Source organism: Rhineura floridana, chromosome 4 (genome assembly GCF_030035675.1).
Source record: "Rhineura floridana isolate rRhiFlo1 chromosome 4, rRhiFlo1.hap2, whole genome shotgun sequence".
NCBI lineage: Eukaryota > Metazoa > Chordata > Lepidosauria > Squamata > Rhineuridae > Rhineura > Rhineura floridana.
The window spans coordinates 144,286,281-144,299,166 of NC_084483.1; the positions used below are offsets into that span (position 1 = coordinate 144,286,281).

The 12,886-nt window shown below is 45.9% G+C and overlaps 1 protein-coding gene across 4 annotated transcripts in view; it reads left to right on the forward strand.

The window, feature by feature from the left end:
* Positions 1-5,481, forward strand: part of CNST (consortin, connexin sorting protein) — an 89,844-nt gene extending 84,363 nt beyond the window's left edge. For all 4 annotated transcript variants that reach the window (XM_061624641.1, XM_061624639.1, XM_061624640.1 and 1 more), the window contains one exon: positions 5,282-5,481. In XM_061624641.1, coding sequence (XP_061480625.1) covers positions 5,282-5,481 — 200 coding nt within the window. The remainder of the gene's footprint in view (positions 1-5,281) is intronic.
* Positions 5,482-12,886: the final 7,405 nt, after the last annotated feature.

Genomic DNA, 12,886 nt, shown 5'->3' on the forward strand with positions numbered 1-12,886 from the left:
CCTCTGACCATTCCACTTGATCTACCCCTCCTTTGTCTTTGCTTTCCTGTACCAAATCTGGAAGTTCAGGCCCACTTCCCTCAGGGAATAAGGTAACTTGCAACACCTGTGCATCCCTGGTATGGTAAGGCTTCAACATATTTACATGAACCACTTTGCTTTTGTTTAATTGGTCTGTGGTGATTACATATGTCACTGTGTCAAGCCTTTCTCTGATGGTATATGGTCCTTCCCAGTTAGCCTGTAATTTGTCATGTTTCCTGGGTATGAACGCCATAACCATATCTCCCACATCATACACACGTTCTCTGGCTGTTCTGTCATACCAGTAACTTTGCTTCTCCTGTGCATGACTCAAATTCTCTTTCACTACTTCCATCATTGATGTTAATTTATTGCGGAATTCCAATACAAAATCTACTACAGAAGTTTTGTACTCTCCCAGAGTTCCTTCCCATGAATTTTTTAGCAGTTCCAAACGTCCCCTCACTTTTCTAGTAAACATTAGTTCAAAGGGTGAGAAGCCTGTTGACTCCTGAGGGACTTCTCTGTATGCAAATAAGAAGCATCCCAAATGTTCATCCCAGTCTTGTGGGTGATCTTGAACATAGCTTCTTATCATGCTCTTCAAAACTCCATTGAATCTCTCAGTTAGCCCATTAGTGGCGGGATGGTAAGTAGTGGTCTTTAGATGTTTTAGACCACAACATTTCCACATACATTGCATCACTTCTCCCATGAATACACTGCCTTGATCTGTCAGCACTTCATGAGGGAAACCCAGCCTCATAAAGATTTTTAATAAAGCCTCTGCCACTACAGGGGCTTCTACAGATCTCAGTGCTTCTGCGTCTGGGTACCTGGTGGCAAAATCCACCACCACCACTAGATATTTCTTGCCATGCCTTGTGGGTTTGGAAAAAGGGCCCACCAAATCTATTCCCACTCTATAAAAGGGTTGTCCAATTATAGGAAGGGGCTTTAAGGGTGCCTTGGTCTTTACTCCACTCTTTCCCACCTTTTGGCATATTCCACAAGATAGTTGTTTTACATCCTTGGAGATATTTGGCCAATAATAATGTGCAGCCAATCTCCTCTTGGTCTTTTTTATTCCCAGATGTCCTGCACATGGGACATCGTGGGCTACCTCTAGCAATCTGGTTCTGTATTTGCTAGGTACTATCAATTGCTTCACTGGTTCACATTCATCCTTTCTCTCAGCAGGCATCCACAGTCTATATAAAATCCCATTCTCACACACAACTTGATTCCTCAGTTTGTCAGTGAAAGGAATCTGTTGGGTCAGGGCTTGTTCCTTTACCTGCTTCAAACTGATATCTTTATGCAGCTCTTCCCTGAATTGCTCTGCTTCTTCCCCAGAGACCACTTGATACAGTTTGTGTTCTTCAGCAGGCCTGCTAGTGGTTGCTATGGTGACCTGAGGCTGGTTAACAGATTCCACCCTGTTTGTTTCAGCCCCCCTTAATATGGCTTCTTTTTCTCTGCCAATTTGCTGTCTGGTCACTACATAGATCTTTCCTTGGGCGCCCATTACATCCCTTCCCAGTATTACTGGTTCTTGTTGCTGGGCATTAATGCCTACTTTATATCGGCCCTCTCGGCCTCTCCAAGTCATTTCCACCAGGGCGACAGGCAAACTTTCTGGTTGACCCCTCACTCCTTGGATAGTCACAGTTTCCTGAGGTAATATTACCTCAGATTTTATTAAATCTGGCCTCAGTAATGTCTGAGCGGCACCAGTATCAAGCAATGCCCAATAATTTGCCCCTTGTACACTCACTTCCTCTCAGACTTGAATCAAGGTCTGTTACTTCTGTCCAGTTTATCTGGCAGAACTGAACCTTTTTCACTGTTTCTAAAGCCTTGGGCTCTGTTTTCACTGCCCTTGTCTGAGCAGGATTACTACTGGGGTTGGCAACCTCACATTGAAAACGTAGGTGCCCTGGTCTACCACATTGGTAGCATAATTTCTCCTCACTTTTAGGGTACACAGATCCACTCTGGGGTGTCCTGTGCCCTTCAGATTTTAATGGAGGACTCACTCGCTGTGGTACCACATCCCTTCTGCCAGCACTATATGGTCTGGGTTTAAACTCTCTTGATGTTTTCCCCACCCAGCCAGTTCTATTGGAGGCGAAGTGATCCGCCATCTCTGCGGCCTCCTGCACAGATGTAGGGGAACGGTCTTTGACCAGGAGCCTTATTTCTGGTGGTAACTGATGGTATAATTGATCCAGTATCATGAGGCTTTTCACCTCTTCCACTGACTGAGCTTTGGCACTACTCATCCACTTTCCAAATATATCCATCAACTTTGCTCCCAGTTCCACAAAAGACCTCCCTGTCTGTATCTGGCAATTTCTGAAAAGCTTTCTAAAATAATCAGGCCCCAGTCTGAATCTTTTAAACACTGCTTCTTTGAATTCAGCATAGGTGACGGGCTTGTCTGAGGGGAAATATTGGTATACCTCAGCCAATTCCCCTTTAATCAGGTTTGATAAATACTGCATGTATTTATCTTCAGGTAGCCCCCACAACTGAGCTGCTTTTTCAAAGGTGCTGAGGTAAATTTGAGGATCTTGACCAGGCTCATAGACAGCAAAGTCCTTTGGAGTAATTTTTATTTTTGCTCCATCTCTGTCTTTCCTTGTCTCCTCAGAGTGAAATTTCTCTCTATCAAATTTTAACTTTTCTACTTGTAATTCAGCATCCAATGCTCGTTGCTTCTCCCTCTCCTCAAACCCCAATCTCATTCTCTCAATTTCCAACTCCCTCTGTTTTTCCTTCTCTGCACCTTCCATCCTCAATCTCTCAGCTTCCAACTCCTGCTGTTTATCTTTTTCCTCAGCCTCCATCCTCAATCTCTCAGCTTCCAACTCTCTCTGCTTGTCTTTTTCCTCAGCCTCCATCCTCAATCTCTCAGCTTCCAACTCTCTCTGTTTTTCCTTCTCTGCACCTTCCATCCTCAACTTCTCTCTCAAGTACTCTATATAAGCGGGATTGCTTAAATATCCTTCTGGGGTCTCTTCTTTGACAGGTTGTTTTTGCTGGGCAGTTGCAAATCCTATAAGTGCTACCCTCAATTCATCTACCCCTTTACCCTCATGAGGTAAATTGAATGTTATGCACTTCTCCACCAGCTCCTCTCTTTTCATTTTTATGTATTCAGCCATGGTGCTTGAGTTCACTCACTCTTTGCCAGTCACTCTCACAAGAAATCTTGTTTTGTTATTTCTGTTTGCCACACAACTATTAGGGATTGTCTAGTATTCGTATCTCACTGCTACAGCCAACACCTGTGACGTAGTCTCCTTTGTCACCACGTGTCTTTGGGACTCTCTTTGGTTCGTATCTGGATTCTCTGTTGTTCGTATCCCACCGCTACTGACACCACATGTGTCCTTCCCTGGCTCTCCCTGTCAGGTTCCTACCTGCTCGTGGTTACTGCCTGTCTCTAGGCACCACCAGGGACTCCACCAGTCCGGACCGCACTCTCTTATGGTTTACCTATCTGCTCTAGCAGAGATCTCAACAGATCCCCCTGCTAGGCAACCACCAGTAACGTCCCAATACTAGTATTCCCAGAGACTCTGAATACTGGTATTGTTATTCTCTTCACCGCTGCCACCATTTGTTACAGTTCCCCTTCAGCCTTGGTCATTACCTTACCCTCCCTTCTGGTCTGTGAAACCCCAGCCAAGGATCAGGCCTTTGGTAAACCAAATTAAGTATTTATTACAGATAACAAAGCTAACAAGATTAACAAGATTTCTTCTTAAGGCACATAAGCATATGGTTTTACTGAATACTAATCCGAACTCCACCTCCCTCCTTCTTCACTCTCTCCTGACAAACAACTCTCTCAACCCCCACCAAGCAATCCACTCTTTCTCTTCTCCCCCCCAGATTCCACAATTCACCACCTCACATTCACCCAGAACCTGTCATCCTTTCATTTATACTGTCAGCCATTTTAAACATTCAGCCAATCATCAAGCATTCTATTGCCCATTCACTCCCCCTCCTCTTTCACTACTTACCATGTATACTCTAAACAACCAGCACTTACCATATATACACTAATATATAGGAACATCACATAGACCTATTGAAATCAATGGACAGTTAGTTGTATCTCTTGCTGACGGGTGGAGGCAGACTAGTTCTTGTGTTTTCAGAGATGAGAAATCAGGCACTTTTATGCTTGTTCACAGCAGGCCTGGGTGCAACCTGATACCTGCATAACTTATTTGAATGTCTACTACCTCCTTCCCCGTTCCATCTTAACACTGTGACCAGATGCAGCCTCCATGGTTTCAACATTAGCCAAAATAGTTTTGTCTCTTCTCCCCCCATCCCGCAATTGCTCTTTTTACCATTTAACCCAGTGATTCAAAAAATAAATAAATAAATTCCCACTTGAAATACTTGAAAATTGCTGAGTGTTTTGCTAGACCACTTAATGATTTTTCTGCCTGTTGTCGCAATTATAATGCACTGTGCTAGATGCTGTATGATTTTTAATTGTATTTTTATTGCTTCTTTTATTTATTTATATTTATTTGCTTCCTGTCACTCTCTTTCACGCTCCTAATCTTCTCCACTCCTTTCAAGTGTCTCCACCCCCCCAACCCCATCACTTCCAATCCATCATGCTCACATTGCGGGCAGACTGCCAGGTTCTTTGAACGACAGAGGAGCCACTTCTCCCTCCATTTAAAGTCTGCTTTACCTGCCATTCTTCACAGACATGCCATGGATCACCTGAGTGAAGCTCGTGGACCTTGGGAACCCCTGATCTAGCCTAATGATGAGTTCTGTAGAACTCAAAAACATGCACACTATTTTGTGATACTACATTTTGACCTAATACGGATTCCTACGTTTAAGCTACTCATGACATAGATTATTATAGATTGTTCCCATCTGATTTTAATTAGTTTCTATAATTTTATCAGGGGACATACATAGTAAACATTCTTCAGTTTTTAACTATAAAATATTTCACATAAAATGTAAAGGCAGCCATACTGACCTGTAGGGCATCACAAAATAGTGAGCAAGCTTTTTAGTTCTCCAGAACTCATCATCAGTTTAAATGGTAAACAGTGGGGGGGGGGGAATGGGGGATAGAAAAAAGTTTGTGATAAAGCCAGGAGTGCATCTTGTAAGAATCTTAAATATTCCTGGAATAATGCCTGGAAGTATTTCAATTGCCTGCAATTTCATCAGCTGTGTGTTATATATCTTATATTTACAGAGGAAGTTGGAGGTGGGTCCTGCATTCTGCTGATCTTATTGTGCGTAGCCACTGTATTCCTTAGTGTTGGAGGAACTGCGCTATACTGCACACTGGGTGACACAGAATCCCCTGTATGTACTGACTTTGCAGCCAATATGGACTTCTATTATACCCGAATAGTGCAGGGTATAGAGAAACTTAAGCACTGGATGAAATGATTATGAAATGTTACTGACAGATCACTGGCAATTGTTAAAGAGACAAAAATATTTCAAGCTGCTTATCTCATGGCACCTTCAGAAGAGGTACAGCAAATGGCTTCAGAAGTTTAAGAGTACATAAATGGAATTTATGCTAATTTATCATGAAGTGGCATGAGAGACTGATAAACTGTCCTAATGTTCACCTTGTGAGAAGCTTTGAACAGCTATCAACCTTGGGAAATGAAGAAGAGAAAAAGATGATGACCTACCCTACAGTTTCCAGTCCCCATATAATTGTATGCAATCTGTGTAAATTGACTGCAAGACTATATTGTTTTTTCGGCTGATCATGCAAAATGTTGACTCCAACTATCATGCAATAATTCCATATCTTATGGAAACCTATCTTTTTTGGGGTTAATTAATGTTTGTCTTGATTTTTAATTGTCCTAGTGACTTGTGTAACTTTACTGGAATGGTACTGCAGAAATCAGAGCCCTCAGTCTAGATGTTGGATCATTTGTCTTGCATTTCAAATTGTAGCAACTATAATGACTGGATGCATCCATTGGTTCATATACATCCTTGGCAAAGAAAAAACAGTTTTTTATTTGTAGATTCCAAAAAAGTGGGTTTTTTTAAACACAATTGCCACAACAGAATAAACAAGTGACATTCTAAATAATTGTTAATGCCAACTGGTACCATATGCATCCCTTGTAAAGGGCCACTTCATACGTTTCATTTTAGATGTACACTTAAAACATCATAGACATATATCTAAAAATGAAAAGTGTGAATGCAACAAACACATCTACAAACACCACCATCTTAACAGGTATACTTGACAGGGAGCCATGGTTAGCGACTGGTCCACACTGAGTGTACACACAGTGGCAAACTTGGGTTTCTTCTGTGTAATGAGCAAAATGAGCTTCAGACAGTATCAAACTCTGCTTGGCTGTAATAAAGCTACTGACTGAATTATGAAGGAAAACAAAAAAATTATGAAGGAACTCTGAGAAATCATATTTGAATAAGAATGTGCATTTAAAAGTTGAATATCTAAGAGAAATGTATCAAACTGATTGTGAAAAATAATTGGACTTTAAGTAGCTTTGTTCCCCAGACTCAAAAAGGCATCCAAAACATAATAGAGTTCTCCCAAGAGTGGTTGTCACAGTAGTGACTAAAGCATTATTATCATAATTATTAACAATGCAGTTGTTCCCTAATCCTATGAAAAGCTTCTTTCTGTCCAGGCTGCCTTTTGCATTGATCCTCTCTTCTGAGCAATGTTACTGTACAACCAGTTACCCCTGTTTTCTGAATGATCAATATTAATTTTTGTTCAATTTCATTTTAGACCAGTACTCTCTTTTATTTAAAAAGGGGGTGAGAGATTTAGCCTACCTTGTGATGGCAATCCATTCCTAGTTTTCCTGTTAGCCACAAATTTTGTTAATTCTATTACTGAAAATAATGAAAAACACTGGACTTATGACTGGTGCCTGCATAAGTGCTTGAAACATTATTCTTATATTATTTTTGTATATCTATTGTATGCTGATTCCTTCTAGTCTGCATTTCTCACTTGTTCTGAGAAGATGTGGAACTAGAGAAGGCGGGATTAATAATAATAGGAAAAAGTTTGATAAAATCTAGATATGTCCACTGTGTTATTTTCCCTATGAGTCCGGCCATCACAGCGGGTAATAGCTCCACCTATCGTGCGAAGGCAAGAATGTTTTTTTTGAAGTCACGACTAGGGGCATCAGGCCCCTCCCACTCTCCAGTTCATTCTTGCCTTCGTATCGAACAAGTCTGTTATTCCAGATAGCGTAGCTAAGTTTCTTGTTCTTTGTTTGTGTAGTCGTTTCCCAGAGTGTGAAGGTCTTTGTTATCTGTCTCCCTACGTTTCTTCCTTCCCTCTGTCCTGTCTTTGACATCGTTTGTTTTATTGTTCCTGGGGAATTCCGTGGGGGGGGCCCTCCCTTCCCTGATCTCTTCCCCCAGAACTTTTGGCCCTCAGAGATACCGCGGCTGCGGCTCTCTCTCTCTAAGGCGACTGCCTTAGTCTCCCTTTCTTAAGGGAGCTTACGGCTTTACTTTTCGCCCAGCGGCACTCCTCCGTCCTCGTTTAGCCCCGCAGGAGCTGCTGCTCTCTGCCGATCCTAATGGCGATTCTGGGAGACCGCGGCCGCGACTCTCCCTCGCACAGCAGGCGGCCGCAAGTCTAATCGAGAGCTCCCGATCGCGACTCTCCGCCTCGTGCCGCCTTGCTCTCTCCCTTTTTATCGCCGCCTATTTCGGCGGCCCCAGAGCCTGCAGCTGCGGCTCTTTCCCAGGCTCTGCCACCCCTCCCTCCAGCTTTCTCCACGGCACTTAATTCCACCGCGACGACCTTTGAAGCCTGCGGCTGCGGCTCCGTTTAAATTTTGCATTTCGTGAGCCCGTCTCCGCAACTATTAAGACATACCTCGCCCCCCAGCCGCCATCCATGACTTTTGAGTTTTATAATATTTTGAGAAGCTTGAGCTAGTTGGTCCTCTCTTAGACCGCCATTGCTCCTTCCTCACCCCAAAGCTTTCTCATTGGCTCAATTTTCCCGCTCCTTTTGGGCACCGTTTTGATCCTCCCACTTTTTTCCCGCCTTTTCTATTGGTCTTACTAATAAACGCCTCTGTTCTAGGCCTGCCTCTGTCAGTGTATACCTTTCCTGTCAGTGTCTGTTAGTAAGCTGTGTCTGTCAGTAAGCTGCAGGGCACATACGTTTCAACAACTCCTTGAACCTATTGTACTGTGGCTGTATCATCAAGGCTGTGGCTCTGATCTCAGTTACTGAACTGTGCATTCTGCCCCCTCTGTGGCCGTGTACCAAGCCTGAAATACAGCCTACATTACTAACGCTGATATCATAGTGCATCCTGCCCCCTCTGTGGCCGTGTACTTAGCCATCTGCCAATGTATCCTACCCCCTCTGTGGTCGTACACTGCCTGTTCGGGTCTCTACATCCTGCCCCATCTGTGGCCGTGTACTGCACCCAAAGTGAATATAAGATGGCAGAACAGCCAGGCATGTCGCAAACAACCAAGCCAAGACTGTGGCTGTGTACTGTTGATTCTCTACCAAGCCGCCTGAACTGTACATTCTGCCCCTACGTGGCAGTGTACAAGACTGTTGATACATACAAGGCTGTGAATACTATACAGCGGCTTGACTTTTGGCTGTGAATACTATACAGCGGCTTGACTTTTACCCCCATAAGAGCTGTCTGAACTGTTAACTTCGTACATTCTGCCCCATTGTGGCAGTGTACTTAGCCATCTGCCAGTGCATTTCTGCCCCAGTTGTGTGCCATGTACTGAGCCTGCTCTAAGCCTGTTCATAGTGTACATTCTGCCCCATCGTGGCAGTGTACTTAGCTATCTAAGCCTGTTCATAGTGTACATTCTGCCCCATCATGGCAGTGTACTTAGCTATCTGCCCCACATAAGAGCTGTTTGAACTGTTAACTCTGTACATTCTGCCCCATCGTGGCAGGGTACTTAGCCATCTGCCAGTGCATTCTACCCCAGTCGTGTGCCGTGTACTGAGCTTGTTCTAAGCCTGTTCATAGTGTACATTCCGCCCCATCGTGGCAGTGTACTTAGCCATCTGCCAGTGCATTCTGCCCCAGTCGTGTGCCGTGTAATGAGCCTCTTCGGGTCTGTGCATTCTGCCCCAGTCGTGTGCCGTGTACAGCTACCCTAATATATATATGATGGCAGAACAGCCAGAAACAACCCAGGCGCCCATGCCGAAACATCATACAGAGACAAGCCAGGCGACCAAGCCTAAACCTTCTAAGGCGGTCAAACATAAGCATACGAAAGCGGTTGCCAAAACAAAGCACCTCTCTGGCTATAGCACTGCCAGATGGCCTCACTATGTCTCTGTTCCGATTCCTCAGGGGTCAACCCCTGCACAGCTAACTACCCTATTTCGGTCTCCTGCTACCTCCTCTGACGAGGAGGATTTTCCGAGCTTTCCTGAGCAGCCAACTGTCACCCCACCTGGGGCTTACTCTTCTACCCTACCTGTGGAGCCGCCCAGTCCGCCTGCCCAAGAGCAACCGTCCACAGTTCCAGCCCTGCGACTATCCCAGGAGCTTATCTCACAACTCCAAGGCAGGTGTGTTGATGACGCCTTTGGTGAGGAGGAGTCCGCATTCGCGCTGCAAGACGGAGATGATTGGAGTGACCATTATGAGCATGAGCACACATCCTATTGCCTCTTCGACGCCTCAGACTACCAGCCTCTGGCGCGCAGAGTGTTGCACACCCTTGGCCTTCAATCCACTCCAACTACTTCTTCCACTCCCGTCTTAAAGGGGGCTAGGGTTTTGAAATCTTCCACCCCAGCTGAACACTACCTTCCCGTGCCAGACTCCATCGCCAAACTTCCCAAAGATGAATGGGCTCACCCCCTCCAAGCACGCCGCTTTAATAACATTGCGGGCAGACTTTATGCTTTGGCCCCGGACTTTGCTACCAAACTGGCCGTCCCTGGCATAGACGAGCCTATTTCTAGCTTAGTTTCCAGATCCCTCTTGCCAAGGGAAGGAGAATCTCATTTAAAGGATGCTACTGAGCGGAGACTGGATTTTGCACTACGCAAAACCCATGAGGCCACCGCCTTTTCTATGCGTGCTTCAACCTCAGCTTTTATCTTCGCCAGGGCAGCGATGAAATGGTTGGATGACCTCATCGAGGATCCCAATCCAGATCCTGCTTCAATGCGCAGATCGCTTATAAAATTGCACAAAACAGCTGCCTTCGTGGCCGACGTCACCTTGGACGTGAATCAATTAGCAGCACGTGCAATGGCATCTCAAGTCGTGGCCCGACGGACCCTCTGGCTTCGTCACTGGCAGGCCGACCCTACTGCCAGAGTTAATCTATCACGGGTACCTTACGCCGGGTCATTACTTTTTGCCGAGGAAGCACTAAAAGCGGTGCTTGTTGACCATAAGGACACTCGAAAGCCCGTCCTGGCCACCGTCAAAAACAGGGAGCACAGACCTTTTAGGCGTTTCACTTCATACCGCACGTCTCAGCCCTTTCGAGGAACGCGGCCTGGGGGACGGGGCCGCGAGTTCCCTACATACGATTTCCACTCTTCCAGAGGAGGCTGGAATAGACGCTTCCAGGGTAGAGGCCCACGGTTCGCTAGTCAATTTTGACAAAAGCCATCTACAACCAACGCAACGTATACAGCATCTAGGTGGAAGCTTGGACACCCTGGAAGCGACGGTGTTCCTATCATCAGATCGCATAACCGCTATCACAGACATCGCAAGATCTCTGATGCACAAATCCGTCGCAGACTTCATGCTCCTAGCCAGGGCGCTCAGAATGCTCATCTCTACTATCCATATTGTGCCATGGGCTCAAGCTCAACACGTCATTGCCAGCTCAAACCGAGCAATCCCCTTAAATTCAGCTCTCCGCCTTTCATTCCGCTGGTGGACAAGGGTCCAACATCTTTCCAAGGGCACTCCTTTCAGAGACCCCCGCAGGACTGTTGTCACCACAAATACTAGTCTCATCGGCTGGGGAGCCCACTGCAACTCCCAGTATGTTCAGGGGGTCTGGTCCACGGCAGAGCAGACTCAGAGCATCAATTGGCTGCAGCTAAAGGCTGTCCACTTGGCTCTACTTCATTTTCAGTCTCTGTTCCCTTTGGCCCATGTCCTCATTCAAACGGACAACACATGTGTAAAATCACATTTGAACAGACAGGGGGGCACCAGGTCCCGTCCTCTGCAGGACCTACCCTTCCTCATCTTCGGCTGGGCAGAACAACATCTGCAATCCCTGAAAGCAGAATATCTGGAATGAGACTGCAGACTGGATCAGCAGACAACAGGCTTTTCCGGGAGAATGGAAACTTCATCCAACTGTTTTCCATTGTCTCCAGTGTCGGTTCGGCAACTTTTCCATCAACCTGTTTGCTCCCAGCTGCAATTGCCAGCTTCCCAGGTATTTTGCCCGATATCTAGACACAACAGCGGAAGCAGTGGATGCTCTGGCAATACGGTCTTTTGTACGCCTTCCCTCCAATACCATTGTTAGCCAAAACCTTGAGGAAGGTGCGAAGCGAGAGGGCACAGCTTGTTCTGATAGCACCATTTTGGCCACGCTGACCGTGGTTCTCAGATCTCCTTGCAATGTCAGTGATGGGTCCTTGGACACTTCCAGTCAGGCCAGACCTTCTATCCCAGGGTCCAGTATGGCACCAGGACCCTACTTGGCTCAATCTAACAGCGTGGCGTTTGAACAGGGACATTTGAGGTCAGCTAGCCTGTCTGACGCTGTTATTGATATTATCTTGGCCTCGAGAAGACCATCTACCACTCGTATTTATCAACATACTTGGGTGGCTTTCTGCAAGTGGTGCCAGTCCCACCACCATGATCCATCCCAGGCCACCATGCAACAGGTGCTGCAATATCTACATAGCAGCTTTATGATGGGACTTAGACCCAACACCTTACGTCGACATGCCTCGACTTTGTCATCTATTCTCTCAGTGTCTTCTTCTGGTGCGACTATTGCCTCACATCCGTTCATCAAACGCTTTCTGAGGGGAGTCACCCTACAATCTCCAGCTGTTGCCCATCGGTTTCCCTCATGGAGTCTGTTGAAGGTTCTGCAGGCTTTGCAACCCACTCCGTTTGAACCCATTGGGTCTGTGCCTCTACATCTGCTGTCCTTCAAGCCCTTGTTCCTGATCGCAATCACATCTGCCAGATGAGTTTCGGAGTTGGGCGCACTGTCTTCTGCTCGCCATCTCTGCGTCTTCCATAAGGACTCTGTTGTACTGAAGACTGATCCTTCCTTCCGTCCCAAGGTTGATTCAGTTTTCCATTGCAACCAGGACATTGTTTTGCCTTCCTTTTGCCCGAATCCTACCCATCCTCTCGAGAAGGCTTGGCATTTGTTGGACGTCCAGAGGGCTCTCAAGATCTACCTGTCCAGGACCCAGGATATACGATGATCTGAGTCTCTGTTTGTATCCTTTAACCCACGTTCTATGGGGCATAAAGTAGTTAATTCCACCTTATCCCGCTGGTTGCGGGCATGTATTGCCTTAGCTTATGAATCTATTAAGCTTCCAGTGCCAGCTAGCATAACTGTTCTTTCAACCAGGTCAGCGGCTACTACGGCTGTTTTTGCTACCAACGCTCCTGTTGCTGATCTTTGCAGGGCTGCCGTTTGGTCTACCCCACACTCGTTTATAAGGCATTATAAAATAGATCGCTATGCCTCTGCTGATGCCTTTTTTGGCAGACGAGTGTTGCAACAGGTTCTTAATGAGGATTAGCATGTGGGTGGTCCCTCCCTATTATGGGCTGCTTTGGTACATCCCGCTGTG